Below are 27,139 nucleotides of genomic sequence, written 5' to 3' on the forward strand. Positions count from 1 at the left end.
TACCAAAGCTCAAATACTAAGGTTCTTGTTTTAAAATGATCCTAACTTCAAATGAGCTTTCCATTTTATCCAATGCAGCTAAATTTACAGAATGGGTCTGTATCATAGCTTGTATTCTATGTTTGCGGTCATTCTGCTTTTCCATGGTGTCCTTAGAGCTCTTGTGCTCATGGGATTCTTCAATCAAATTAGGAGGTGGTTGCATTGCTGAAGTAGAAGGGAGTGCCTCCATATTGACTTCATCCATTTCTTCTCCCTCTATTGCCTGTAAACAAATATGAGAGATTAGATTCATTATCTTTAAATTTAAATATTATTTAAAATTTTGTATTTAGTTGAGAAATAGAGAGTTCATACTGCTAAGTATTGTTGTAGTGGCCTTTTTAAATAACCCTGCGAGCCATAATTATCAAAGAAGGCATCATCATCTTTCTCTTTATCCACCAACCTCTCTCTGAAAGGGTCATGTAAGTCCATCTTTTCATCATCATCAACTGGGACATTATGATCTTCAAGGTCATCATCCATGTCATCAGTCTCCTTGTGCTCTACCTCTTTTTCATAGCTTGTGGTTAGATCTACTTGAAATTGAAAACAGGCCATGAAATGCTTGTTTTCAATAATATTTGTGGAGTTTCCTTTTCTGAGGAGATCCTCAAATAAATATCCCATCCTGCACAAGGTGACCTCCGAACCTGCCGGTAGCAAATTCTCCACCATGGTAGGCAAGAGACTCCCACTTTTTGCAGGACTTCCATAGTTGTTTTTTTGATAATGTATGGACCTGGGAATATCTTGCTCTTCTAGCATCAATCTCAAATTATTTGAATTCCTCTTATGTTCTTTTGTAAGGAGTGATCAGGGTTGGACTCTGCATACACAAGAAGAATGATTCAAGAGATTGAATCGCTATGCCACATTCTCTTTTGCCTCTCTTTGCTACATAAACACCACTATAGATCTTAAAATCTGATGAATATGCTCGCTCTAGAGTAACCTGCATGGCTTCTTTGTCTTTTTTATCAACAAAAATTCATGACAATGTTGCAAATTGCCACTTTGCTAATGGTGGTATATACTATTCTATCAATGAAGTTATGGATATCATCAATAGAAACTTCATTGATGAAGAATAGTTGTGGCTTGTCCCATGCTGACTCATTCTTGATGAAGTCATCTTCTAAAACTCCCCTAAAGTTCACAAGCTTTCTAGACTCTGACGTAACCTCTACATTGAATTGAAAGCTTTGGTGCATATCTGTCGGCATCCTTATCTCACTGATTAATCTTTCCACATATGCAACCATCTGTTGTGGGATTTCTTTTCTCATGTAAGAGGTTACTATCTCTGACCCATCTTCATCCTTTTTAATCCACATGTTTGCCCATAGCTTTACCTTGGATGTTAACAAAGAAGCTATATGCTTGACCACATTATAGTCAATGTTACAATGACTAAGTGGGATTTGTTTCTTTGACAACAAATACTTAATGGCACTATGCACTGCATCACGGCTCACCTGTAAATTGATGCATTCTTCCATGCAGTGGTCTTTGTCTTTCTTTCCAAAAAACCATTCTTTCTTTAAAAGTTTTTGTGCTGCCATGGATGCATACTTGTTAGGTAAGTATTTTATAGGCCTCCACATCCTTGCCGTCAACTCCTTCTTATCCATTACCTTTGAATTTCCGGAGACAAACAAAGGAGCTTCATAGGTCAACTCTCCATGCTCACAAGCAATGCACACTTCAAGCATCTCATTGAACACTTCAACAGGACGAAACATGATAAAAGTGTAGTCGGCATATCCATCTCTCACCACCTTGAGGCTTGTCATATTTTCTTCTCGCTCTTGAGTTCCCCTAGGCACAACTGCACTCAAAGAAGTATAGAATTTTGTGAGTGTGTCGACGTCTGCTTTTGTGACCTTTCGCTTCAAATCAGGATTTGGAGAACCAAATGTTGTCCATACAACCCTTGCCTTTTGTAAGACCTCTGATGTTGAGGATATCTTACGCTTTCCATGGACATAATGATTAAGTCTTTCGGACTCAATCAAATACTTGATCTCATGCTTGAATATACAGATTGTTGTAGGATAATAATGGAATGAAGTTATCTTTGCAAATTGTTTTGAAGTGAGTCTTTTGACCTCCTTTGCTTCGTTGGCGATCTGATTACAAGCATAAGCCCAATGTTGACCATCAATGGGCTGGAATCTGCAATGAAGGAGGAATTCCTTCTTTGCTTCCTTTAACATATTCTCACCTTGTGCCTCTTGGCCTTATTCATGTGGAATATTTTTAAGAGTGTCTTTAAAGAATTGACTGAAGGTTTCCTTGAAATGTGTAGGCCCTATAAATGTTCTTTGGTCCAAAAAGCTATTTTTGATTGGACAAAACATTATTGGATGCAGGACCACGTTGCTTGCCATAGGTTTCTTTCCATGTCTCAAAGCCTCGTATATTTGTAGTGCATAGGATATATCAAGGTTTCATCTATTAGTAAAGATAGCTGCAGCTTCCACATCTTTGGCATTCACAAACCACGTCCTTTGACCCCAGATATATCCCCCATCATCATCTGTTACTACTTCATTAAGATGCAGATTGAGATTTTTGATTGATGTGAGTTCATCCTGATCATCTTCAGCCTCGGGTTCTGAGTCTTCTTCATCTTTCTCTTCTTTTAACCATTTTTCATCCACATGATCTTTCTCTACAGTGGGACGATGCCTTTTTTTACTGCTTGGAACCATGGCTCTTGTAGTACTAGCATGTTGCATTTTCATGTCATGGTTTGCTAGCAAGAGCTTCTAGCATAACTGCAGTGGATTGACCTTTATCTTCTTCAATTTTTTTTAATTCTCGTGCACTCAAGGCTTGCGTTTCATCATCCTTAGTGACATCCACCAATTCTTGCTCTAGAAGTTTGCGCTCATGTTCTACACGCGTTTGTGACAGTGTGCATGTTCTTCTTGCCCCTGCATCGAAGTCTGTGCTTGATCTCCTTCATGTAAAGATCCTTGAATCTGAGGAGCATATTGTGCATCCTGAAAGTACTCAAACATAATCTTTGCATGCATTCTTTTTGCCACCACACTAGGAAATTGCTCCCAAGTATATGCAAGAGCCTCCAATGCACTTTATAGCTCTGGAAACTTTGATAGTTGAGGAGGAGGCATCATAAAGTTCTTTGAGTCTCTCCTTGACACAACAAAATGAAGACCGCCAACTTCAGGATCTGAACTCTTTGTGAAAATATCCATAAAAGTCTCTTTTAGCTCTATCATTATGCCTACTACAAGGCTTGAAGTCATATCTTTTTTGAAGAATGTAGCATCCCATGGATCGTTAACATCATTGAACTCCCTTTTTGGCATAAGTAGAAAGAGTCTCTTTTCCTTTTGATGAAGAAACCAAGCTCTTCTACCCATGTGATGTCGAGTTTATCTACCAAAGCCATTGGACGTTGGATGCAGACATGCTTGAGTTAAGTGTAGAAATGTTTGCGCATGGGACCATTGTAGTTGCAGATATGTAGCCATAGTCAAGACACCTCAATCTCTCTCTTAATCTCTCTCTCTCTCTCTTACAACTCTTATGTCTTTCCCTCTCTGTCCTCATCCCACTCATTCTCTCTCTTAGTTGATCTCAAGTCTCTCTTTCTCTCCGTCCCATGGCCGCTAGGATTTATCATTCTCTCTCTTCATCTCTCTCTCTCTCCCTACGATTTGTAATTATTTCTCTCTCTCTCTCTCTCTCCACATCTCTCTCTAGAGGATTATTATTCTCTCTCTTGATCTCTCTATAGGATTTGTAATTTTCTCTCTCTCTCTCTCCTCTTCTCTCTCTACCTAGGATTTATCATTCTCTCTCTTCATCTCTCTCTCTCTCTCTCTCTCTCTCTCTCTCACCCTCTCTACCTCCCTCCCTCTATCCTCTTGGCTGCTAGGATTTGTCATTCTTGCATGGAACACCATACCACCTCTTTTGAGGCACGTGCAAAGTATTGTGCCCATCGGATATGCTTTGCATGCAGATTGGTAAAATTTTCTTGTCTATGTAGAATGGAAAAAATAAATACATGTCTGATGTATTTCATGTCCCGAATATCACCAAGAACCTGGTTTTTGTTGGTCAAATGGTTGAGCAGGGCTTGTAGGTCAGATTTAATCCTCATGTTTATGGTGCAGCACATGACCAATTCTATGACAAGTGTAGAAGAAAGCAATGATGTGTGGTATGTTGACTCAGGTGCGTCGAATTAGGAGTCGAGAGAGACAGAGAGAGAGAGAGAGAGAGAAAGTTCAGAGGAAAGAGAGAGTTTTATATATTTACATGTCTCCTCTCTCTCTCACCCTGGCGGCCGCGGCCGCCAGGATATCCCCTCTCTCTCGCTCTCTCTTAAATACCATTTTTGCCTTGGTATCATGTAGAACCATCAAGAATGGATGTATGATGCAAGGAAAATGGAAAGACTAGGATTTGTGGATAATACACCTAAGAGCGTGTTCTTTGATGGATGTGCATAACACTAGGGGAAAACGGTGTATAATGTGTGATCCCCCATGCAAAGCATAACTGATAGACACAATACTGTGCACGCACATCAACCTAGTTGAAATTGACTTTCTTGCAAAGTGGCTCCCCATCCAACAAGGGGATGCATGAGCAAGGTCCGTATATAGAATGTTATGCATAAGTTAGGAGCTTTCAATAATTTAGATTGCTTATTTAATTGATTTTTTCTTGGTGTAGTGCACTATGTTCAATGCTATATGGTGTGAGGGCAAGCATTTTCGAACACAACGGATTGATGATAAGAGAAACACACAAGATTGCGGCATCATTGCTAGCTTTGAGGGAGCCAATGGAGCCATGGATGATTATTGTGGCATAATCCAAGATATTATTATGCTTGACTTTCGACGCTTCTTTGTGTATGTTTTGGATGTAAAGTGGTTTAAGGACATGGTGGAAAGAGGCCCTAATGCAACAATCAAACGCCATGCAAGTGGCTTTGTAACTATTGACTCCACAAAGTTTTGGCAAAGTAGGAAGGACACACTAGTACTACTGCAACAATGTGAACAGGTACTGTGCACACATATAAAAATACTCGCTTTTAAATATTTGATGCAAGAAAAATAACATGATTGTATTTGTGTTTGAATTAGGTTGTCTATCAACCAATGGTGGATAATAATAGATGGTGGCATGTCATACCTATTATGCCACGTTCCAAAGTGATATATAGTACATTTACTAATATGGAGCGTATGGAGGATGATCATGGCCATGGACGGAGGATGACCGTGATACAAGAGAGGAGGATGATCATGAGATAGGAGATACAGATATTGAGGCCATTACCTGTGAGGACGAGCCTACCATTCGAGATGCTGATTTCGATGAGCACATGAGTGGCACAAGTAGTAATGGGTTGAATGTATTTGTAGATCTAAACACTTGTTTGTATTTTGAGGTAGATAGTTTGGCATGGGTTGATCTCATTGAGGATGAGATTGTACAGTAGCCCCATAATTGATATTGGCAAAACTATTTTACATATTGTCTCATTCTCCTCATCTCACTTAATTCTTGTATATGTGGGCTTGCAAAAAATTATGTGCTTTGGTAATCATGGGCAATGTTTGGAAAGCAATGATGTACACCAAAATCTCACTTTTTGTAGTCTCTGGTTTGCGTCTATCTACGCGTCTAAATGCGCATCTAATTCTCAGTGTAAACGTGCAAATAAACGCGCTAATACATGCACATATAGATGCGCTGATAAACGCGATGTTAGATGGGCCCGTATTTTCTTAGTTTAGACGCGCAAGTAGACACGTCAATTTACGTGCAAATAGACGAGCTTTTGAACGTGCTTTTAGATGCACCCGTAATTCTTCTACTAAAGCAACGCCTATAGACGCGCCCACTATTTTGCACGTTTACCAAGCACGTCTATAGTTGCTTTGTGTTGTGTATGAAGATGTCAATGTCAATGAGCGAGGTGCTCTCTCACTTTCGACTTTGAGCTAACAGAGCCAGTTAATGTCAATGAGTAGGCTGCTCTCAAAGTAATGAAATCTTATTTTATGTTACATTCTTTAGAATGAGTCAATGTAATGTGCCTCTAAATTACTCAAGTTCATCTTTCGAGTTTAAACTAGTTGAGTAGGCTAGTCACTGCATTATAGTCAATGATTACATAGAGTACATAGAATGCATTCATAGCTGAAAAATATATGAAGTTGAGAAAATAGAATGTATATAGATATGAAAACATATAATGCACACAAAGATGAGAACATAGAATGCATTCAAAAAAACTTGCACAAAGATATGGCACAAAGAGAAAGTGCAAGTGCTTCTTCTAGGAAGGGTAGTGGATAGATGAAGATTTGTCTCCTGACATATAGAAATACTTGGCTATCCACGTTGTGAGTTAATGAAATCTATTGATTTTTTGGCATATGTTCAACTCAAAGTGCTGAAGCTATTAAGGAATAAGGGCTTGCAAAAGATACAAGTAATCTCATATGGGTCACACCCATCATGAGAGCGCGTATCCTATTTGGGGCTAATTGTTGATGCATGTCTGTGTGGGAAATGGATTTGTGAGGTATGATCATTGCCATTCTATGTTTGAGTGATGATGTTTTGTGTGATAGATTATTGTAGCCATTTACTTCCCCATCTACAAGATTATGTAATTTCTCTTACTAGGTCCAAGGTTTTGTTTTTTGAGTGAACTCATTGTGACCAAACAAGCTTCATCACAATGTAGATTGGTAGAAGGGTTGCAAGGGATCTCTCCCTCGTGTTGGCTTCCCAAACAACTTTTAGAGAAACAAGGATGGTTTGGGAAACAAAGAAACATCTTAGACATCTTAAATTTAGATGAGGTTACCTCACCTACAGGTACTACCATTTTTGACATACAAGCTTAGAGAAACCGTGTTTTCAAACAGCATTAAGGGACGTTGTTGTGGTTGTTGGAAAGTGTCTCTCAAGGATGTAAGGTTGCAATATTTTTATGGATTTAGGATATTTCTATAAGCAACACTGATGGACTATTGTGTTGTTGCCAAGCAAATTGAAGAGCTTTTAGGGATGTTTGACTAGAATTTTTTACAACTTATGATTCTTTGGTTAGTCAAAATATTCAGGGCACACTTTGCTTGTAGAATATAGAATTGAAATTTTTTATGGCTTCATTGAGAGGTGAGAATTCTTCATATGCTTCTTCAATGCACTAGAATAGAGAGCCTTAACTATGTTTGGTTTTTGAATGTGGGCTTACATTTGCTTTTTTCTTTTAAAACCATTATCATTGCTTGACACCAAGGGAAACATTTTGTAAAATCATTCTAGCTCAATGTTTCTCATAAGCTCTGAGGAGCAATATGGCAACTTATTCTTTTATATATCCAGAGGGTTGAGCCATGTGGTGCTCCCTCATTGCAACCTTGGTGGTGTGCCTTGCCTAACATGTAATGTGGCACTTCTCCTCACAACTTGGGGCATGCCTTGCCTAAAATGGAATGTAAAATATTGAATGTCTTGACTTTGAACCAAAGAGACAAAATGGTTGTGTTGAATACTATTTTTTACACTTTTATTGGAATCTCCATTGCTAGCTTCTACTCATCAACATGGCAACTCCTTTACAAAACAACTCTCCATTAACACGAAATGCCTTGAACCCATCATCCCCTCCCAACCTTATCTATATACATATGTTCATGTTGTAACTCATGCATTTGCTTTTGCACCTCCTCTTACTTCAATCCCTTCATGTCTTTTGCAACACAACCTATTCTTAATTTCCTGGCATGGCTACTAGGAAGCACCATTGTGCCTAGCAACCCTTAGGTTGCCCTTTGTGTGTGTATGTTTAACACACACACACCGAGCACACACTGATTTTGAGAAGAGAACACACGATGCATAGACCTTCTGGGAAGGAGTGGGTATGATGTAGTCACATAATCATATCTTCTAGGGTCTTCACATTTCTTAAATTTAAAATTTTTTAAGGATCCCACCTTGAGACCCAGCAAAGTGGATCTCCAACCCATCGTAGATGGGTCATGCTACTCATTATGATCAATATCATGAGGTCACTAGAGGATGGAAAAGGGGTACAAAAATTCAAGATGCATGTGCTCTCGTCAAACATCTTGCATCCCATCTACTTTCTATAGATGTCCTTATTATTTGGAGAAACTCTCGAGAGATGCACGAAGAGTGGAAGCAATGCCTAATCATCCTGATCCGAGTAGTCTATGGGCTTCAATAGAATGCAAGAAAAGTAGAAATAGCCTAAGTGCAAAAGTCATTGCAATAGTGGCAACGTTTTGGCACGAAAATACGAGGTGCTGGTAGGGTTGTCACTCTATGAACTTTAGGGTGCAAGCTAAAGCTTGTGAAGACTCGAGACTAGTATTTATCTGAATGGCTTGATGTTTCTTCCTCGAATGCTACCACCAATTGTGACATCACAGCTCATTTTCTTCGCTCTAATGGCAATGATCGAATGCATGCATCTACAACTGCTTCCTATTGCTTCTATATAAGGAGTCTTCTATTCCTTGTGCCCTGACCAAGCTTTTCAGCTTTTCTATCTTGCAGCCTTTGTTTGCTTATCTTGCAAGCCATGGCGAGCTGCATGTTGCCATGGCAACAATCAGTGAAAGTCGGCAATGCCAAACCAAAAAAGAGAGAAGCTAGCTTGTGAGGCAAGCAAAGAATACAAGACAACTTGCTCAAAAGAAGACAATGGAAAACCAAAGTCTACACAAGGTCACGTCGAGGTGCATGCAAGTTGCAAGGCATTTGCAAGGTGGGGGTAGGGTTGTAGGTACTTAATCTTCCAAGATTGATGGGTGGGAGGTGTGAAAATTTGAAATTTGCGGGAGTAGAAAAATTTTAGCCGTTGGTTTTGCCCCCTCAGGCAATACACGTCAGCAGAATTGGATATCCCAAACAAGTGTAATGTGGCCTAAAACACTTCAAAATACAAATAGACCAGAGGACATGCTATCAGGTTTGATGTTGTGTATTATTAAATGCACTGACCTTTGGCATGCTTATGAGCCATACCTATATACAGAAAAGTCCCTAAACCTCACCAAAAATGGCTACACCTAACCAAACAATGACCCCGATGGGTTTCACTTTTCTTTTCTTCTTTTATTTGTTTAATCTTGGATCATACTTTCAATTGAGTGCATCAATTGAATGACAACAATACCAATGTACTTCCACAGGATTGACAACATTGCCCTCATAGATAAGCTTTGTGACTTTGGCCAACCAAAATGGATTATTGTTTTCATCATCAGTAGCAATAGATAAGCTTTGTGACTTTGCCCTCATAAATAAGCTTTGTGACTTTGTCCAACCAAAATGGATGATTTTTTTCATCATCAATATAGCAATAATTGCAATCATTGTGCCCTCATTTAGCTCATTTACGTTACCCTCCCACATTTCCTTCTCTTGTAGATGATGTTTGGTTGATTTTCTAGGGTCAACATACATTTCCCTTGTTTCTCGAAGGACCATTGCTAATAACTCTTCTCCAATTGGCATGCCATTGATTGTTGCACCACAATCCATTTTGCTTGTGTTAACAACTTTAGTTTCACACCCAAAAAATGGTACATTGAGCTGAATTGCATCATTTTTGAACTCCTCAATGAGTTTCTCTTGGCGTAATAAAAAAATGAGCCACCATTATAGTGTACTTGCTGGAAAATATACATGTGCACCCCACACTACCTCCTTAATTTCATTCAAGCATTGAAGAAAATCCATTGGACATGTGCAATTATATTTTTGGGACTTGATATCTCACTTGTGAAAGAGAGTAGCATGTGCTTAGCTCAAACTATTGCACGTGCTGGAAGGGATAATAAGAACTTGAGTCCATCTTGTGGAGCCAAGTTTCGGAGTTGGAATAATTTTTGCTCCACATAAGAAATTGTTCATCCTTTTTGTATATTTTAAATTTATGTTGAAGTCTATGATCATTGAGCTGCACAAACGATGCATCATAGAAACCTTCTCCATTTGCATATGATCTAAAATCATATGTCTCCTCAATTACTTCAATGGTAGGCATTGGAACATATGCATCTTGTACCAAAATGCAGATTTGCGGAAGATCAAAGGAACTTTTCTTTGCAAGTTTGATAGAGAATCTACTGAACATTTGATCAATCTGATCATGTGCATGTCCCACTAACAAAAACCTAATTTTAAAATTTTTAAAAATCCCTCTATTGTTATTGCATAACCATGCGGGTTAGTAGCAGTGACTATGAGGGTTGTGCGAGGGTAAGTTAGCTGCAACAACGGTTGGCGGTTCAGTTCTCCAAGCGGTTTGAGTCTTCAATGGTCTCTAACCAACAGTCGATTCTTGTATGCATGCTATTACTAGCATTACGTCTCTTTTCTTTACACAATTGTTAAGAGAGCTCTTGCTCCAAGAATACAGAGTCGCACAATATTGGGATCTTCTATTCATGTTCTTTGTATTCTTTTTGTAGATGTTGTGCATGTTGTTTTATCTCTGTTTCCCATAGCATTTGTGCTGAGTTACAAAGCTACATCTATGCACTAGCATGTTCAAGTATGCAAGTAGAACTTGATTTTTGTTCTCTCTACTTGTATGGGCAAGCTGTAAAAAAAGAATAGGTGGTAATTGACCAGGCCATCCATCAATGATCTTTTGAAGTATTGTAACTGTCAACTTTGGATCATTATGAATGTTAGGGAAATTGATGAACACTCTTGATGACAAGATGCCATTGAAAACCAATGCTCCAACAACATGCAATTGGATGAGGTTTTCTTCCTTCACATTTTTTGGAGTGTGTATGAAGTGAGGTAGCATCAATTGCTTCAATATCCTTGCTAAAAGTGGAGTTTGTGAAGGCAATGGACAAAAAAGAGAGAACTTGCTAGGGGCTCCATGTTACCACTCTATCACCAAACACAAATGAAATGTTGCACCTTGTAAATGAGGCTTTAGAGACATGGAAAAGGTTTTCGTAACCCTTTTTATGGAATTTAATTATTTGAATTTATAAAATATCCAAACTTTTTAAAAATAGAGAGAGAGTGCTTTAAAAGGAGAGAGCTTTAAAAGAAAGTGGAGGGCCTTATTTCTCAATTGCAATAGTTGGAATTGGAGCTTGAGAGCACTATAGAGATTTGCACACATTTTAGCACAAGTTTTAAGCAAATGTTGGTCTTTTACTTGTCTTGTTTAGTTTATATTCTAGAAATATAGTTTTTAGAGAACATTACCTAATTCATGGTGGTTATTGTCTTGGGATTACACAAAGGTAGTTTTTATGAGAGTTTGTATATTTGAAAAAGATAAGGAACACATTTTGCTAGTCTGAGGTATAGAGTTAGTAGATTTGAGGAGATATTATTGTTTATAAACTTTGGGCAGATTGTTTATAATTATTGAAACATAATTACATGTGAAAGTACAAAACATCCAAAGAAAAAACAAATTTTCTTCTCAATATGAGTCCTCCATTCCAAAAGAAAAATAAGCTAGGATTCTATAATCCAAACCTTGGAAGTCTTATTTTTAGGAAATGGTTCCTTAGAGCTAGTGAAAAGGAAAGTAGGATTAAAGATTGGGATTTGGACCCTAACTTTAAAGCTTACATTGGTTGTAAAGAAATAAAATAGTTGTATTTGGGATTTTGGAATCCCAAAGTTTGGGAAGACTGGACATCTAGAGTCCAACTAAGATGTGAAAGATTTTGGAATCCCAAAACAAAAAGACAGGTAGTGGAAGGTTTTTTTAACTTCAAGCATCAATGGGGGTTTGGTGGTAGATCCCCCAATAATAGATTTTTGGGGCTTGGCATCCCCCCAATAATGGGGGGTTTGGGGATTGGTAGCCCCTTGAGGGGGTACCCCTAGTGGCAAGGTCTGAGGGACCATGACAGTATGACCAATTTATGAATTGTCACTCCTAGGCTTGGGGGTTTCTCTTCTATTTTATTAATTTGGATTCTAGAATTTGCATTTTGTAAATTAGGAAACTGGAATCCCAAAACGAAACACAATCGACTGGAACACAATGCAAAACCTCGAAAAGGATCATAGAAGCTTGTTCGCCTTCTTTGCGCCTGTTGTTTTGCTTTAAAGTTGGATTCCAGAATCCAATTCTCTACACATGGGATACTGGAATCCTGAAAACCAACACGATCGCCTTGATATGAAACACAATCATCTACAATATAGTGAAAAAGTCTGAAAAGCGACATAGAAGCTACTTCACCTTCTTTGTGGCTATTGTATTTCTTTGAAGGTTGGTTTCTAGAATCCCATTTCTGTACACTTGGAAAACTGGAATCCCAAAAATCAGCATGGTTATGTTAACACTGGCACAAACAACATTTACATCATGCAAAAGCTTCAAACTGTCGCTTGTTGCCCTCGTCTATGCCCCTTTTTTTTCATGAAATCAAATTCTAGAATCTGAGTTCTCTACACCTAGGGGAAAAGTTTGGCAAGTATTGTGAAATCTTGCAAATCATGTTAAAAAGAGAAGAAGAACAGAAAGTGGTTATGATCATGGGATCTTCTATTCCTTTCACCTCTCCAATGTTTACATGAGTCTTAGTGGATCAAATTCCATCCTTGAGTTGAAATGACTCTACATTCAACACACAAAAACCCCATTCATCAAACATAATTTTAGCACTTCCATGTGCTCAAGTTCTATCCACCATGGCTCTTTACAAAGAGGTGAGAATTCTGAACAAGAATCATGTTTAGTTTACAAATTCTATAAAAGTTGAAAATTTTTTGTTTTTTATTTTAAAATGTACTTTATTCAGTGGTAGCAGCAATTTCTATATATTTAAAATGAGTAAAGTGCTCTTTTGGTCAAAATATTGTAGTTATTATCTCCCAATTTCAAAAACGTTATGTGAATTTAAAGAGATTTCGCAATGTTCTCTTCAATTTCTACTTTTGAGATGTTTTTTGGTAAATACAGAGAAGAATGCACTTTCATATTTATGTACCTTTCATACAGGGATTCTAGAATCCTACCTCTTAGATTTGTGACTCGTTGTTCTTTAATCAACACTCTAGGTTTCATCTTCCATGCTACTTTCCAATTCATTAGTTCTTCTTTAATGATTCTTTTGTTTAGTTTGGATTCTAGAATCCAATTTCTAACATGTTTCATGATGGGTCATGCTAATGTGACTTTTCTACAAGAACTTCAATAATAATTTCTCTTTCCTCCATTACTTTATGTTTTCTTAGTCTTAGTATTTGTTTTCTAGGCAATGGCATCACAATCCTAGCTTCTCCACTCCAAGAATAAGTTCCAAACATCCAAAAATACATCACCTTCTGAGGTGGGGAGGTGATGTAAGAGGAAGGTTGGGGTTTTCAGGTTCCTTGACGACTCCTCATTTGTAAGCACCACCCATGACTCCAGCATTTGTAGAGACAAGATTGCTCAACTCACCAAATGCTTCATCAAGAAGAGAGCTTCTTGCACATGAACAATCTCTATAGAAAAGTGAGGTCATGCCAAAAAGGGAGACAGTGTCTTTAAAAAAGCCTCTTCTTGTAGTAGAACAATTTCCACAGCAAAGCCAATGGACACCATCAAAAGTGAAAGGTCGTAGAGGTAAGAGTTCTTCAAATGAGATGGAAGCTCCTATTCCAAAGGATTCAAAACCTATAGCTGTGTACCCACACGGGTGATTGTACCAATCTTTGGGCATACCAACAGGTCATCCTCAACAATGTGCACCATGGAGGTACTCAGCATTTTCCCCATCAACTTTTGCCGCTCTGCTCATTGCCGATCCCATTCCTGACCATCCAAAAATTCATTCTGCCAATGGCCTTCTCCCAAGTAGAAGTGGGAGCATAACGTCATCTTTGTGTAGAGAGGCAAGAAGAAAGTGCGGGTCACAATGGGAGTGGTAGCACCCTTAGTGGATGCAATGTGACCAGTCTTGGTTGAGATGGTGAACATGTCAGATGGATTGGAGGATGAGGAGGAAAGAGCCTTCCTCAAAGAAAATCTAGAGTTGGTCCTGATATTCACCATCGATGTGGAAGGCATTACGGAGAGATACCTACATCAGAATCTTTTTGTGGGCTCCATCAACATGGTCCAAGAGGAGGTGACCGAGCAATAACAAGCGGCAGTGGATATGGATTTTCTGGATCTGCTGTAGCAAGAGAGAGAGTTCGAGGAGCACATGAGCCAAATCACACGGTGCAAGAAGATGCTTTGGATACGGCCTTTTTGGGGGATGATGGTGCATCTAATCCAATCCAAATCAGCATGTTGCTAATGGCCGAATTCTAAAGCAAACTAATAGCTATACTAAGGGATTTCTCTTAATATGTGTTTGCATGGGACTATGCCGACATGAAAGGATTAGATAAAAAATTTGACCAGCATCAGGTTAAGATGCAACTCTGACAAAGATACAATGCTATCGCATGAATCTGCATGTGGCCAAGCAAGTGCGAGAGGAGCTAGAGCGCTTGCTGTAGGTGGGATTCATAGCACCAATCAAGAATCCGGAATGGATTTCACCCATTATCATCGTGCCAAAGAAGAATAAGAAATTGCAGATTTGTGTAGATTATTGCAAGTTGAATGTGGCCACAGTACCAGATCCCTTTCCTCTACCGTACATGGATTCCATGCTGGATGAAGTGGCGGGTCATGAGGTATACTCATTGTTGGATGGTTGTAGTGGATACAATAAAATCAGGATGGCTCCTGAAGACCAACCCAAGAGAAAATTCATCACAGGGAGTCTATGTGTGTACAATCATGTGGTTCGGATTGTGGAACATTGCCTCCACCTTTCAGACAGAAATGCGGGAGATTTGCAGCTCATACTAGATGTGAAGAGAGTGGGAGAGAAGGAAGGAGTCTCACTTGCAGCTTTCTCACATACACAATGGGGGAATATACACAAAGGTGGAGGCTGAAAACAATTTTCCTCTTCTTAGTTGTGAAAGCCAAAAAAACTCTCTAGGTACAAAAGGAATAGGTCAACCCTATATGTGGGTCTCAAACCAAACTCAGCTAACTAAGGTGGCATACTAACTGAGACACTAACTAGACTACATAAAGATAGCTGTCATCGAGCTATTATTCATGGGTAATGTACCATGCCGTTAATTTCAATTTTTAGTTTTTATTATTTATCATAAAGTCAAATTTAAATTTATTGAAATTTCAACTTCTTATTAATGTGAATGTTAAATCCTTATGAGCTGTAAGCAAATTAGTTTTTGTAAATAAAAATATTGTCTCATTTTTAAAATTTTTTATCTCAATTGTAATTGTCTTTTTTAAACTCGCAACCTAAGCATATTAAAAAAAATAATGGAAAAGAAATTATTTCTTGCTTTTATTGGCTTCGGCACTTGGTGTAGCCTAGATTAGCATATATTAGTTTATCGTTAGAGGAGAGAACTCCAAAAAAACCAATCAAAGCCTTGCTCAAAATTTCCCCACTAGTTCCTAGCCCATTTGCTCACATGTGGTTTCACACTCCAAACAACCCTACCATTTAAGCAACAATCAAGGTTTTTACAACTTTCAAGATGATTGGAAGTTGTATGAGTGGATATTACAGATTACAGTTGTATTAGTTGTGGGAGTCGACAAAATAGATTATATTTGTACTAGTTGTGGGAGTGGACAAAGCATATTGCACTTGTATCAGAAAGACTTCAGATTTGTATCCGATTGTACTTTATTTCATTTTACACTATCCATGAGTTCATTGTAAATCCTTAAATTTTTTTCCACATTTATGCATGTATCTAAGACTTTAAAGCCTTTTAGTCTATTCCCAAAGCATGAAATTGACACTTATACCATTGGGAAGAATGAAAACTTGAGGTGTATCAAGGGGACTCATTGTACTTTGATTTATCAAGGTAATTGTAGTTTTCATGCAAAAGTGTTATATTATTTGTACCTAAAAATTTTGTTATGCTTTTAATATAGGATGGATCTTGACCCAAAGAACTTCACAAACTGGACCATTGTTGACACCACAAAGAAAGCATGGTTCTTGGTATTGAGCAAAGGCAATCTCATTCTAGTGATGATAAAGAGAGAGTGGAGAAAGATGAGTAGGCATTGGATGTATCTTTCTCAAAGAGCAATTTGATTCAAGGGGGCACCTTACTAGGAATAAAAATTGAAAAAGACAGCAATACAATGATGATTTACACAAATTCAAGAATGAGCAATAGATTGTTTCTTCTTTCAAAGAAAGACGCAATGCACTTTGTGATGCTGCCTCCAAAAGCACCTAATTGATGATCCTCCAACATGTGTGGGAGAAATTTCTCATTGAGGAAGTAAGAAAAATGATGTCAAAGATAATCCTTGAATACTTTTAGGGTGCCATAGAACAAGGTTCAACTTCATTCGAGGGACCTAAAGTACAAGGATTTGCGATACACCTAAGGTGCAAGAATCCACACATGAGAAAGGAAGGGATAAGACACACCATGTAGACCTAGTTCAGGGTCATTCAAATGAGAGAGGAACTAGAGTGGATGAGACAGAACATGTAGCATTGAATGAGGGTCTTGTACATGTGGATGCTTACAAGGGATCTACATCTGAGACATGAATTAAATTCGCTAAGACACGACATGCATCAGATGAGATGGGAGATGCACATGCATCTCTCGTTTATGGTAATACTCACTTAGATGGTGTAACGCATAAAGTTGATGGGATAGTAGAACAAGTAGAGCCCTTGAGTATACTTGAAGTGGATGCAATAGAAGAAGAAGTAGGGTGATCTAAGAAGTTTAGATAGAGCCCCTAAAAAATAAAGCTCGACGTCAAATGCAAAAGGTGAGTACTTCATGAGTTACAGTTCCAAGTCCTATGATAGCTACAAGTACTTGAAAAAGAGGTCATTCATCTACAAAGAAAGGGCAAAGAGAAGAGGAAGAACACAAAGAGGATGCGGAGGGTCTTGAAATGGACTCAGATTTAAAAGCAAGGCTAGAAGACTTATGTTGTACATGCTTCATCAGTGGTGAAAGCAAGCATCTTCACCAATAGAAGGACCTTAGATATAGACTATGTTGAAAAGATTTTTTAGGCTTTGATTAATGGGAAAAAACCAATTGTTTCAAATTTGGTAATCCATCCAAGGGCATATTGGCCAGCCAAAGGAGATTCTAGTCAATCCATCCCAGCCTCAAGATTTTGAGATGGAATTCACTAAGTTCCTTGAAAAACAAGTTCCCTCACTTCAGGAAGGACAACATTCAGTGGATGATCCAGAATGACATATAAAGGATGCTAAGAGAAATTTCTTAGCTCACTGCACATTTGAGGCAGCACTATGCCTATGCTTGTAATGAGCATTCTAGAGGGGCATACAACAAAGGAGAAATTACTTATGACACCTTTGTGAATGTGCCTCAATTCCACTAGCATTTGTATCTTCAAGAACGAGGAAAAATATTTGATTGAGTTGGAAAGAATTAATCATGACATTCATGCACTATGAAAGATCTCTTCCACTTTAGAGATGTTGCTCAAATCTAGGACCATATGGAGAGCTTTTTATTCTCCTGTGACCACTCTCAAAAGAATTGCTACTAAAGTGGAAATGGAGAATCTTATTGACTTTTACACATGCTTAGTGCAATTGTACCAAGGGGAAAGCAAGAAAGGAAAGAGGTGATGACAAGATTTAATACGGGGAAGTGACATCTATCAAGACTACACAAGCATACTTTTTTGCAGTGATGAAGTTTTCAATAAGATAACAAAATTATGTCTTACTGGTGAGAAGGGATATGTCACATATGAGGCTCCATCATTTATTAAAGATAAGGCAAAGAAGAATGAGATAAAAGAGACGACGGCTCAGATGTGGAGGCCTGTAAGAAACTTGCCAGACAAATACGCAAGTATTGTTGCAGAGAAATGAAAGTCAAAACAATGGTTTTTTTGCAAAGGGATAAAGATCATTGCATGGAAGATTGCATCATCCAGCACATCAAGCCTGATGTAGTAAAGAGTGCGATTGAATATTAGTTGGTAGAAAAAAATATTCCAATTAGTCAATGTAAAGCTAATCATAGTATTGTGAAGCAGATGGCATTAGATTTACTGTCAGCTAAACAGAAGGCTTGGGCACACAAATGGGTAAAGGTAGAAGAGGATGGGTCTAAAGTTACTCCTATGGCAAATGACATTCTGGAAAATGTGCATGCATATGCACAAAAAATTATCAATGAGCACACTCTCGGAAAAGCAAAAACTTTGAACAGGGGCTTTTTTTTCATACACGAGATAATTTTAGAGTGTGGAAAGAGTGTAGGGTGCAAGGGAGTTTCATTGAATGACTTCTTATCTGACGACACCGCTTGGGAGAGGACTCAGCTTTTCTTTGTCTATTAAATATCACCTGACGATATTCGTCAACTCCTTGAAATAAAATACATACCACCATTGGTAGAGTGGGACTATGTAACATCATCATATTTGGTGATAAAGAAGCCAAGGAAAAAATGTTTACTACCCTAGAAAAACAATATGGCAATGAGCTTAAGATTTACAATGGTATATACTCAAGAAAGAGGGACAAGAGAGAATGCGATCTTAAGATATAGAGTCTTGAAACCTTTTTCTTGTGCATGAAGAGCGCTTACAAATGATTACTCCTTATAGAATAACATAAGAGGGAATGCACAGAGATTGCAACTGATGTTGGAAGAGCATGAAGCTCAAGGTCTTCTCCATCAAAGGCCAACAAAAAGTGCTAATCTTTTAATTAGGATGATGGAATTTTTGTTGCCGCCCAGATGGGAAGTCACATTGTGTCGAATGGGACATTTGTTTGAAGCTCTTATAAAAAAATGACACCCTGTAAATATTATTGAGAGCCCTGCTTTCTTGGAATACCTTGATACCATGGTTGCTCTCACAATGAAGTATGATAAAAAAGGTCCAATCTCACATGAAGAGGATGCTGCCATAGAGATGGCCATGTATGATGAGAGCAATAAAGAGGATGAAAATGCTGAAAGCTTTGGATATGATAGTGAGGACACCAACTTTAGTGAGAAAGCTGAAGGAGATGGATATGACACTGACCTTGCCTCATAAGGTTACATAAAAAGACCACGAAGATATCTAAAGGTATGAAAACTTATCCTTAATTTTCTTCATTTATTGAAAAAGACTAAAATTTTTTATTATAATTAATTTAAAATTTTGAATCTCATAGTTATTATATCTTTTTATAGGGGGAGGAAAAGCAAGAGGACATAGTTGGAGTAGAGAATATAGGAAGCTCATCTCAAGAAAATAGAGTTGCTCTCGCTATCCATTAGATGAGTCTAGAAAATAATCATACCTTGCAGTAGATGGGGAAGTCATTTCAAGTTAGGTTTCAAGTTCGACAAAAACCTCTTACTTTTCTATTTGATGAAGAGGACATTTCAATCCTCTTAAACTCCAAGAAAGAGGTTAATGACAAAGTCATAATAGCCATCCTCAGGTTTTGACACAAAATTTTTTCTTAACTTGATGCTTTTGTATTTCCATTGGATCAAATGAACTAATATTCTTTTCTTTTTATTATAGTATGGTTTTAGAACAGCTTCCCCAATATATATAGAGATGTGCATATATGGTCGATCCTCTTGTTTTCAATGTACCTAGCAACAAGCAAAAGACCATAGACGATTTTTACATGTGATTGCAACTTGTGGATTTTTTGATTGAGGCGCGAGTTATCTTTACTGCATATTACGAGGAGTAAGTATCAATCCTTACTTAGCTTATCTCTTACATTGTGGAGGATTATGTCAAATAATAATTATTCTTAATTGATAATGGAGCTCGCATTGGAGCTTGGTGAATGTGGACATCTTAGCCAAGCACTGTTTCTTTATCAATTCAATAGCATCTGTCCATGGCAGTGTGTCAAAGTAAGTATAACCTACCTGTGTCACAATTACTTCCATGAGATGCATCATATGCAATGTGCACATTCATTTATGTTATCTATTATGATGTGTAGATCAGCTCAGAATTTGGTAGGTACTATAGATCTAGTTATGCAATTGGAAGGTGACTTAGAAGATCAAATAGAGTATGTAACATGCTTGGCAATGAAGCAGAAATATGGCCATAGCTCGGGGGGGTCACTCATCATATGTAACCCTATCACGTGAGTTCAACAGAAGGATATTTTTTATTTCTAAAATTTACAAAAATAAATATACATAAGGGACTATTTAAAATAGTTTTGGAAAAAATTTACAGATTTGTATAGAAAAGGGGTACATTTTATTAATGAAAAATTTATAGATAAGGGATTTTAGAAATATGCCTTGAACGCACGTGGTATAGAGGTTTTATACATAGTGACCCCCCTGAGGGCCATAGTTGTGGGTGGAGAGTCGGATATAACTCCTTATTGCTCCTTGCTCAAAATTTTAATTTAAGCGATAGGTGAAACCTCATTGTCAACATATACAGACTTGCATCTACACGCATTTATGTCATCTACAATTAAGGCATTTATTGATAGCATGGTGGAGTGTCCAAGGAAAACATTGGCTAATACACCCATAATTTGTCCTAATGTAACTTCTGTATTGGACAAAATGGGTAGCTCTTTTGATGTCAGGGTTAGCATTAGCAGCGACCTCAGATTTTGACAACATTGGCTGCTACACCCATAAGCTATCCTAATGTAACCACTGTATTGGACAAAATGGGTAGCTCTTTTGATGTCAGGGTTATAACTAGCAATAGCGACCTCATGTTTTGATGCTGCTTCCAATGGTCCAACGTTGATTCAACGATAACACAAATGACAAAGTCCACAGAATCATCGCTCTAGAACACTAGTGAGGAAGTTACAATCCTCTCAGACCCTTTGAAAGAGGCTAATGACAAAGTCATGATGGCCATCCTCAGGTTTGATATGAGCTTCTCTTGGCTTGATACTTCAATCTTTTGATTCAATCTGCTACTAACATTTGTTTATTCATTACTCTAGTATGATTATATCTCACTTTCCTAGACAATAGATGATGTTTGTACAATGTTACAACCTTTAGACTTGGATGGCATGCTAGTCATCTTTATGCCATATTATGAGAAGTATCATCTCAACCTTTTTTTTACTCTTTTATTTGTAATATTGCGTCAATAAATCTTTTTTTCTTTATTGGTGATGTAGCATACATTGGAGCCTGATAGTATGGGATCTTGATGACAACCATTGTTGGTTTGTCGCCCAACAGTGGGTGTAGACCATAGTATAAAAATATGCTCTCACACATACAAATCCACACACCCACACATACTTGAGCATCCATTTATACAAAGTCTTTGTACTGAGTTTCTGTCAGCACTCCGGAGTGAAGGGCAGACTCAGCCATGATGAAGGCTAGCACTAAAGGAGAAGGCTAATCAAAAGATAGTCCAAAATCTCTTCATTCAAGCTACAACTACTTGTGAAGTCTAAACATTTTCATTTTAGTCTCTCCCCAACGAGCATCTAAATCTAAATCTAGCTGATAGGGCAATGCACCATTTAAGATAGAAAGAATTATCATAATACCAGCAGGCCCCAACTTGGACGAAAACTTCACAAGGTGAAATTTGCATGTTCGCTAATACGGCAGAAGCATATACCTAGATGAATCCAGGAACATTCCCAAACTCATCCTCTAAAAACACAACATAGTGCAGTTTCAATCTCATGATAGTCACTCACAAGGTTGAAAACCATAAACTCCATCATGCATAGCAGGGACTAGCTACTATGACATCCCCACTGATGTCATCAGCGCCCAACAGTGGGTGTAGACCATAGTATAGAAATATGCTCTCACACATACAAATCCACACACCCACACATACTTGAGCATCCATTTATACAAAGTCTTCGTACTGAGTTTCTGTCGGCACTCCGGAGGTGAAAGGCAGACTCAGCCATGATGAAGGCTAGCACTAAAGGAGAAGGCTAATCAAAAGGTAGTCCAAAATCTCTTCATTCAAGCTACAACTGCTTGTGAAGTCTAAACATTTTCATTTTAGTCTCTCCCCAATGAACATCTAAATCTAAATCTAGCTGATAGGGCAACGCACCATTTAAGATAGAATTATCACAATACCAACAGGGCGCAACTTGGACGAAAACTTCACAAGGTGAAATTTGCATGTCTGCTAATACGGCAGAAGCATATACCTAGATGAATCCAGGAACATTCCCAAACTCATCCTCTAAAAACACAACATAGTGCAGTTTCAATCTCATGATAGTCACTCACAAGGTTGAAAACCATAAACTCCATCATGCATAGCAGGGACTAGCTACTATGACATCCCCACTGACATCATCAGCGCCCAACAGTGGGTGTAGACCATAGTATAAAAATATGCTCTCATACATACAAATCCACACACCCACACATACTTGAGCATGTGTGGTGGTCCAAGCACAACCAATGCAAAAACCACTTGTGGTAGATGGATACAATCTATAGAAAAATTTTAAAGATGTCATAAGACATTTCAAGACAATGAGGATAATGATGCCTAATCAGAACTCTAGGTACTTCTCTATGGAAGTAGATAAGAAGACAAAACCTTCAAAAGGTAAAATAACTAAGCCTGTATGGAGTAAAGAGGCAACCCACAATGAAACCCACTAAAGCACAAATGGATATATTTAAAAAGAACGGTTAAAAGTTTAATCATTCAAATGGAAGCAATGGTAAGAGCTCAACAACTTGGTTATGATAATCTTGTATCACCAAGAGAGTACAAAAGCCTATTTACAAACTTTTTATATGGATTGACGAAGCAATAGATTTGACCTATGTATTTCAAATATATGATGACATTAATGAGAAAATCTATGTTACTTTTAGTATCTTTTTTTTTTTGGAACGAGTATGTGATCCATACTTTATATAAAACAAAAATACATGGCATGCTTCCTTAGAAGCTTGATGTCATATAAATTTGATCTTATGTGGTAATAGTTATTGGGACAAAAATATATGGCACGCCTCCTTAGAAACTTAATGTCATAAATTTGATGCTACAAACCTAACTTAGAATGTTGTGTGTGAGCATTTGCGTTCTAAAACAAAATTGGGAGTGATATTTTGATATATCTTTTAATATTAGTCAATGTGTTGTTTATTAAAGTATAGTTAGGAGGATGCAATCTGATAAACATAAGTAAAGCAATACCAAATACATTACATTAGGGGAGATTTGGGGTCTAAGAAGAGCCACCTAAGGAGACTCTACAAGTTCATGGGAATTTTGGAGTAACAATTTGACAACCATGGGCAACCTATAGCTAGAATCACCCAAATTTATTGGACTTCATAATTTCAAAATTGTCTCATCAAGAGCTTTCTAGTGATATACATGTTATAATATACATTGGACAAGTACTAGAGCTCTAATTTTCCCTCCAAAATTCAAATTTGAATCTTATATGGTATTAGATGTATTTTCTTAAAGAATCAAACTAGCATGCAAACTTTTCTTTTATCTTTCCCTTAGGGGCCACTTTTGTTACCCCACATCTCCCCTAATGCAACTCTTAAATACCCATCGAAGAGAGATTCAAATTCAACAAAACCTATTCTCTAAAGATAAGTCAACATTGCAAGTGGTAGGAAGAGGAAGAGAGATTCAAATTCAACAAAACCTATACTCTAAAGATAAGTCAACATTGCAAGTGGTAGGAAGAGGATTGTTTGCACACTCTATAGTTCAACAAGAGGTAATTATTTTCCCTCGTAGTGGCACACAATATTGATATGATGAATGGAGAAAATTAACAACACAAAATACCAAGAATAAGAAGAATTGGAATTGATAACATTATCTTATTTCAAAAATAATCTTATCATACGACAATTGAAGACACCCATAATCCTAAATGGGAATATTTATATTTATATTTGGATGGAATCCAAGAACATCCTATAAAAACATAATGAATAGTGCAATTTGAATCTCATGACAATCACAAGGTTGAATACCATAAACGTCATAATGCATGTCAAGGGCTAGCCACTTTACATCCGATGGGTACTCTCTCAAGAGCCCTAGGAAGCGAAGCATCATCGAAAAGCGAGAAACGCAGATCAAATCCATGCACCGACACATACTTAAGCACCTATGTTTACCTGATACTCAGTTGCTATCAATACTTCAAAGGTGAAGGCTAGACTCGACCATGTCAACGCTAGCACCAAAGAAGAAAGCTAATAAAAAGTGCCCTCATTCTCCTTATTCAAGCTACAACTACTTGGGAAGACTTTAGTATTTCATTTTAGTCTCTCCCAAATAACATCTTGGAGAGAAAAATGCTTAGAAAAGATAGCTAACATTACCCGTAAGGTAGATAAAATTTATCCCAATATCAACCAACCTCAACATGGTCGAAAACTTCAAAAGAGGAACTGTACAATTCTGCTAGTGTGGCAAGAATACATATTTAGATTAACATAGAAACATGGGTCCTCTAAAATCATAACAAATAGTGCATTTTCAATCTCATGATAGTCAGAAGGTTGGAAAACCATAAACTACAGGGATGAGCTATCATGATATCCCATCAATGCCCAAATGGAATGTTGTCTCCCACTAATCATTTCAATGGCAACACATGGAATTAGCTCATAGGAGGAAGTATCAGCAAAGTAAAGGGCACTACACAATGTCTTCCATGTACCACCAGGCCAGACTGGGGGATGACACTTGACCATTCTAATCTTTTCTTCCATACTTACAAGAATCACTCTTTACAGTAATTGCATCCACATAAAGCTCAGAAAATCGATGATTTAACCTGTGCACCAAGCATTTCAACACATCAACACCGAAGAAATTTGTGGGTGGAAGAGAGACAGATAGAAAACAGAGAGACACACGAAACCTGATAAGTTAGTCCCAAGTTGCAGGGTTGTTTCGGTGGCGGTTATGCTTGATTGAGCTTTAGAAGCACCTTCAACACTCGAAGAATCCTGACAATCTTGAAAGTTGATTGCCAATGTCGTTTTTCCTTCCATGCTGGCCATCTGGAAAATCTTCAAGCTCAAGGACGTCGACGATCAGAAGAACAGGCAAGGCCTCATCTGAAATTTGAAAGCTCATGCAGTAACATGGTGTTGCCTTACCTTCCTTCTGAGCATCTCATTCTCCTGGAAAAGCAGATGTTCCTAAAGAAAGCCCATGATAAAGCAGTCAGACAACGACTTCCCTATGATTCAAACAGCCAGAAAACAAACAAATCACGCACCTTTTTACAATGATTCTGTAATTCTTCCTTCAGCAGTTGAGTCTGCCCAGACAAGTGAAACTTGGATGATGACGAGTCTAGGATTGTCCTGATTCTGGAAGACTACGTTACGTTTGATGCAAGCAAAGACGATTGATCACAAACCTTCTGGCCTCCACTTGGTTTGCCCCAATTTCTAATTGCCTTTCTAGATTTCGCAAGTCTTTCAATGACAATCCTGCAAGATTTTGGCCCATGCTGTGTCTGCACTGTACAGAGTTACCAAAAGATCAAAAAATCTAGTTTTTATTCTTAAGAGCTTACACCAACCACGCTGCATAATCACACCTGTTTTCGTTTTCCAGAAAAGCCAATTGCTCCTTCAATCTGGCAGATTGTTGTCTCCACCCCTGCATAACCAGCAGGCCATGAACAGAGGAGTGTTGTCCTTAATTTACTTTGAGATCTTGAAGAAATTGGAAATGGAAAATACCAATCTATCTAATGGGTCCTAGATCTTTGAACAACTGTAAATTGTTGTTTAGTTATCCATTGTGCTAGGATGCTCAGAAGATATAGAAATGATAAATTGGATAAATAGCACGCAATATTTATGCTCCTATTTGTGCAGCCAACCATACCAACCATGTACTGATCTTGAAACGTTATGCTTTGAAATGCGCAAACAAGCCGGTTAGAGATTTTGAAGAATTAGAACATAATACATCAAGCTCGACGATGCTTAAAACAACACACAACCATATTGACTACAAAGGTTTCTGCAATTTCAACGTTCTAAGAATTTGAGGTGACTCATGAGCTGCAGCGAACATGCATGATTCCCAGTCCTTGAATTATTGCATTTTGAAGACATCCATATTCTTTTGAAGTTACTAGACATGATCGTGAATCTGAATGCCTTAAAGTGACGTGCTTAATTCAGTTGTAAGACATAATAAGAGCTTGATTATCAAGCTGATGGTTGAAATTTTGAAGAACTGGAGATTCGTTTCAACATCGTGTTTGTCTCAGCTTGCAACATCTTATTTGGCGCTTCCAATGTCTTCTTTTTTAATCTGTATCAAGGGTTTTGATTGATTCGGCTCTTGCAAATTCTCGTGCTTTTTGTCACTGGTTCCTCTAGAGCCTCTCAATCTGGATTGTTACAACTTTTCCGATAATTTAAATTCTTTATATTTCAAGAAAAATCCCGGATACTTAGATAAATTATATGTACGCTCACTTTTTTATTTGCGTTTGCCATCAATTTTTCTTGTGTCTACTCATACCCAATTCTACCATATACATAGCCTCATCATGCATTGGACTGTCTAAGAAAAACCAAGAAAAAATCCCATTGACAACCTTGATCCCAAATCGAATTGCATATATGCTAGTTGTGAGAGAACAAATGAAATTAGGGATGTGATCCCCTCAATACAATGACTTGTGAAAAAAAAATCACTTTTTCCTTCCACTAATTTACATGAATTTGACTACATAATGTCTCTTTACAAGCATTAGTAGATGATGTTCAAACTTCGAAAGGTGTATGCTCTCTCTACATTGAAAATTTCCACTTTAAGATAGCCAATCAAAAGGATTTCCCTCACAATCAAATTAGTGTTTCTATTGCCATCACATTCTTAAGCTCTCGTAATTCTTGGCACATGGTGGGGTTATCTCAACGGCCAAGTTAGTGACATTGCAAGTAGTGTAGTCTGTTTCTATTTCTTTGTGTATGTTAACACAAATCTTTAGATAGTTTTCCAGGTTTT

General features: G+C 37.8%; 1 protein-coding gene across 1 annotated transcript; it reads right to left on the reverse strand.

Annotated features, from left to right (window-relative positions):
* Positions 1-24,700: 24,700 nt before the first annotated feature.
* LOC147887321 (agamous-like MADS-box protein AGL1) lies at positions 24,701-25,777 on the reverse strand. The gene is made up of 6 exons (XM_087394277.1): positions 25,710-25,777; positions 25,527-25,625; positions 25,383-25,476; positions 25,261-25,302; positions 25,020-25,170; positions 24,701-24,932 (listed from the first exon to the last, which is right to left on the reverse strand). The coding sequence occupies exons 1-6, from the start codon at positions 25,775-25,777 to the stop codon at positions 24,928-24,930; spliced, it is 459 nt and encodes a 152-aa protein (XP_087250403.1). The 3' UTR covers positions 24,701-24,927.
* Between the last annotated feature and the right edge of the window lie 1,362 nt (positions 25,778-27,139).

This window comes from Dipteris shenzhenensis, chromosome 23 (genome assembly GCF_047967505.1).
Source record: "Dipteris shenzhenensis isolate YYH24624 ecotype China chromosome 23, Dip_SZ_1.0, whole genome shotgun sequence".
In the NCBI taxonomy this organism is placed as follows: Eukaryota; Viridiplantae; Streptophyta; class Polypodiopsida; order Gleicheniales; family Dipteridaceae; genus Dipteris; species Dipteris shenzhenensis.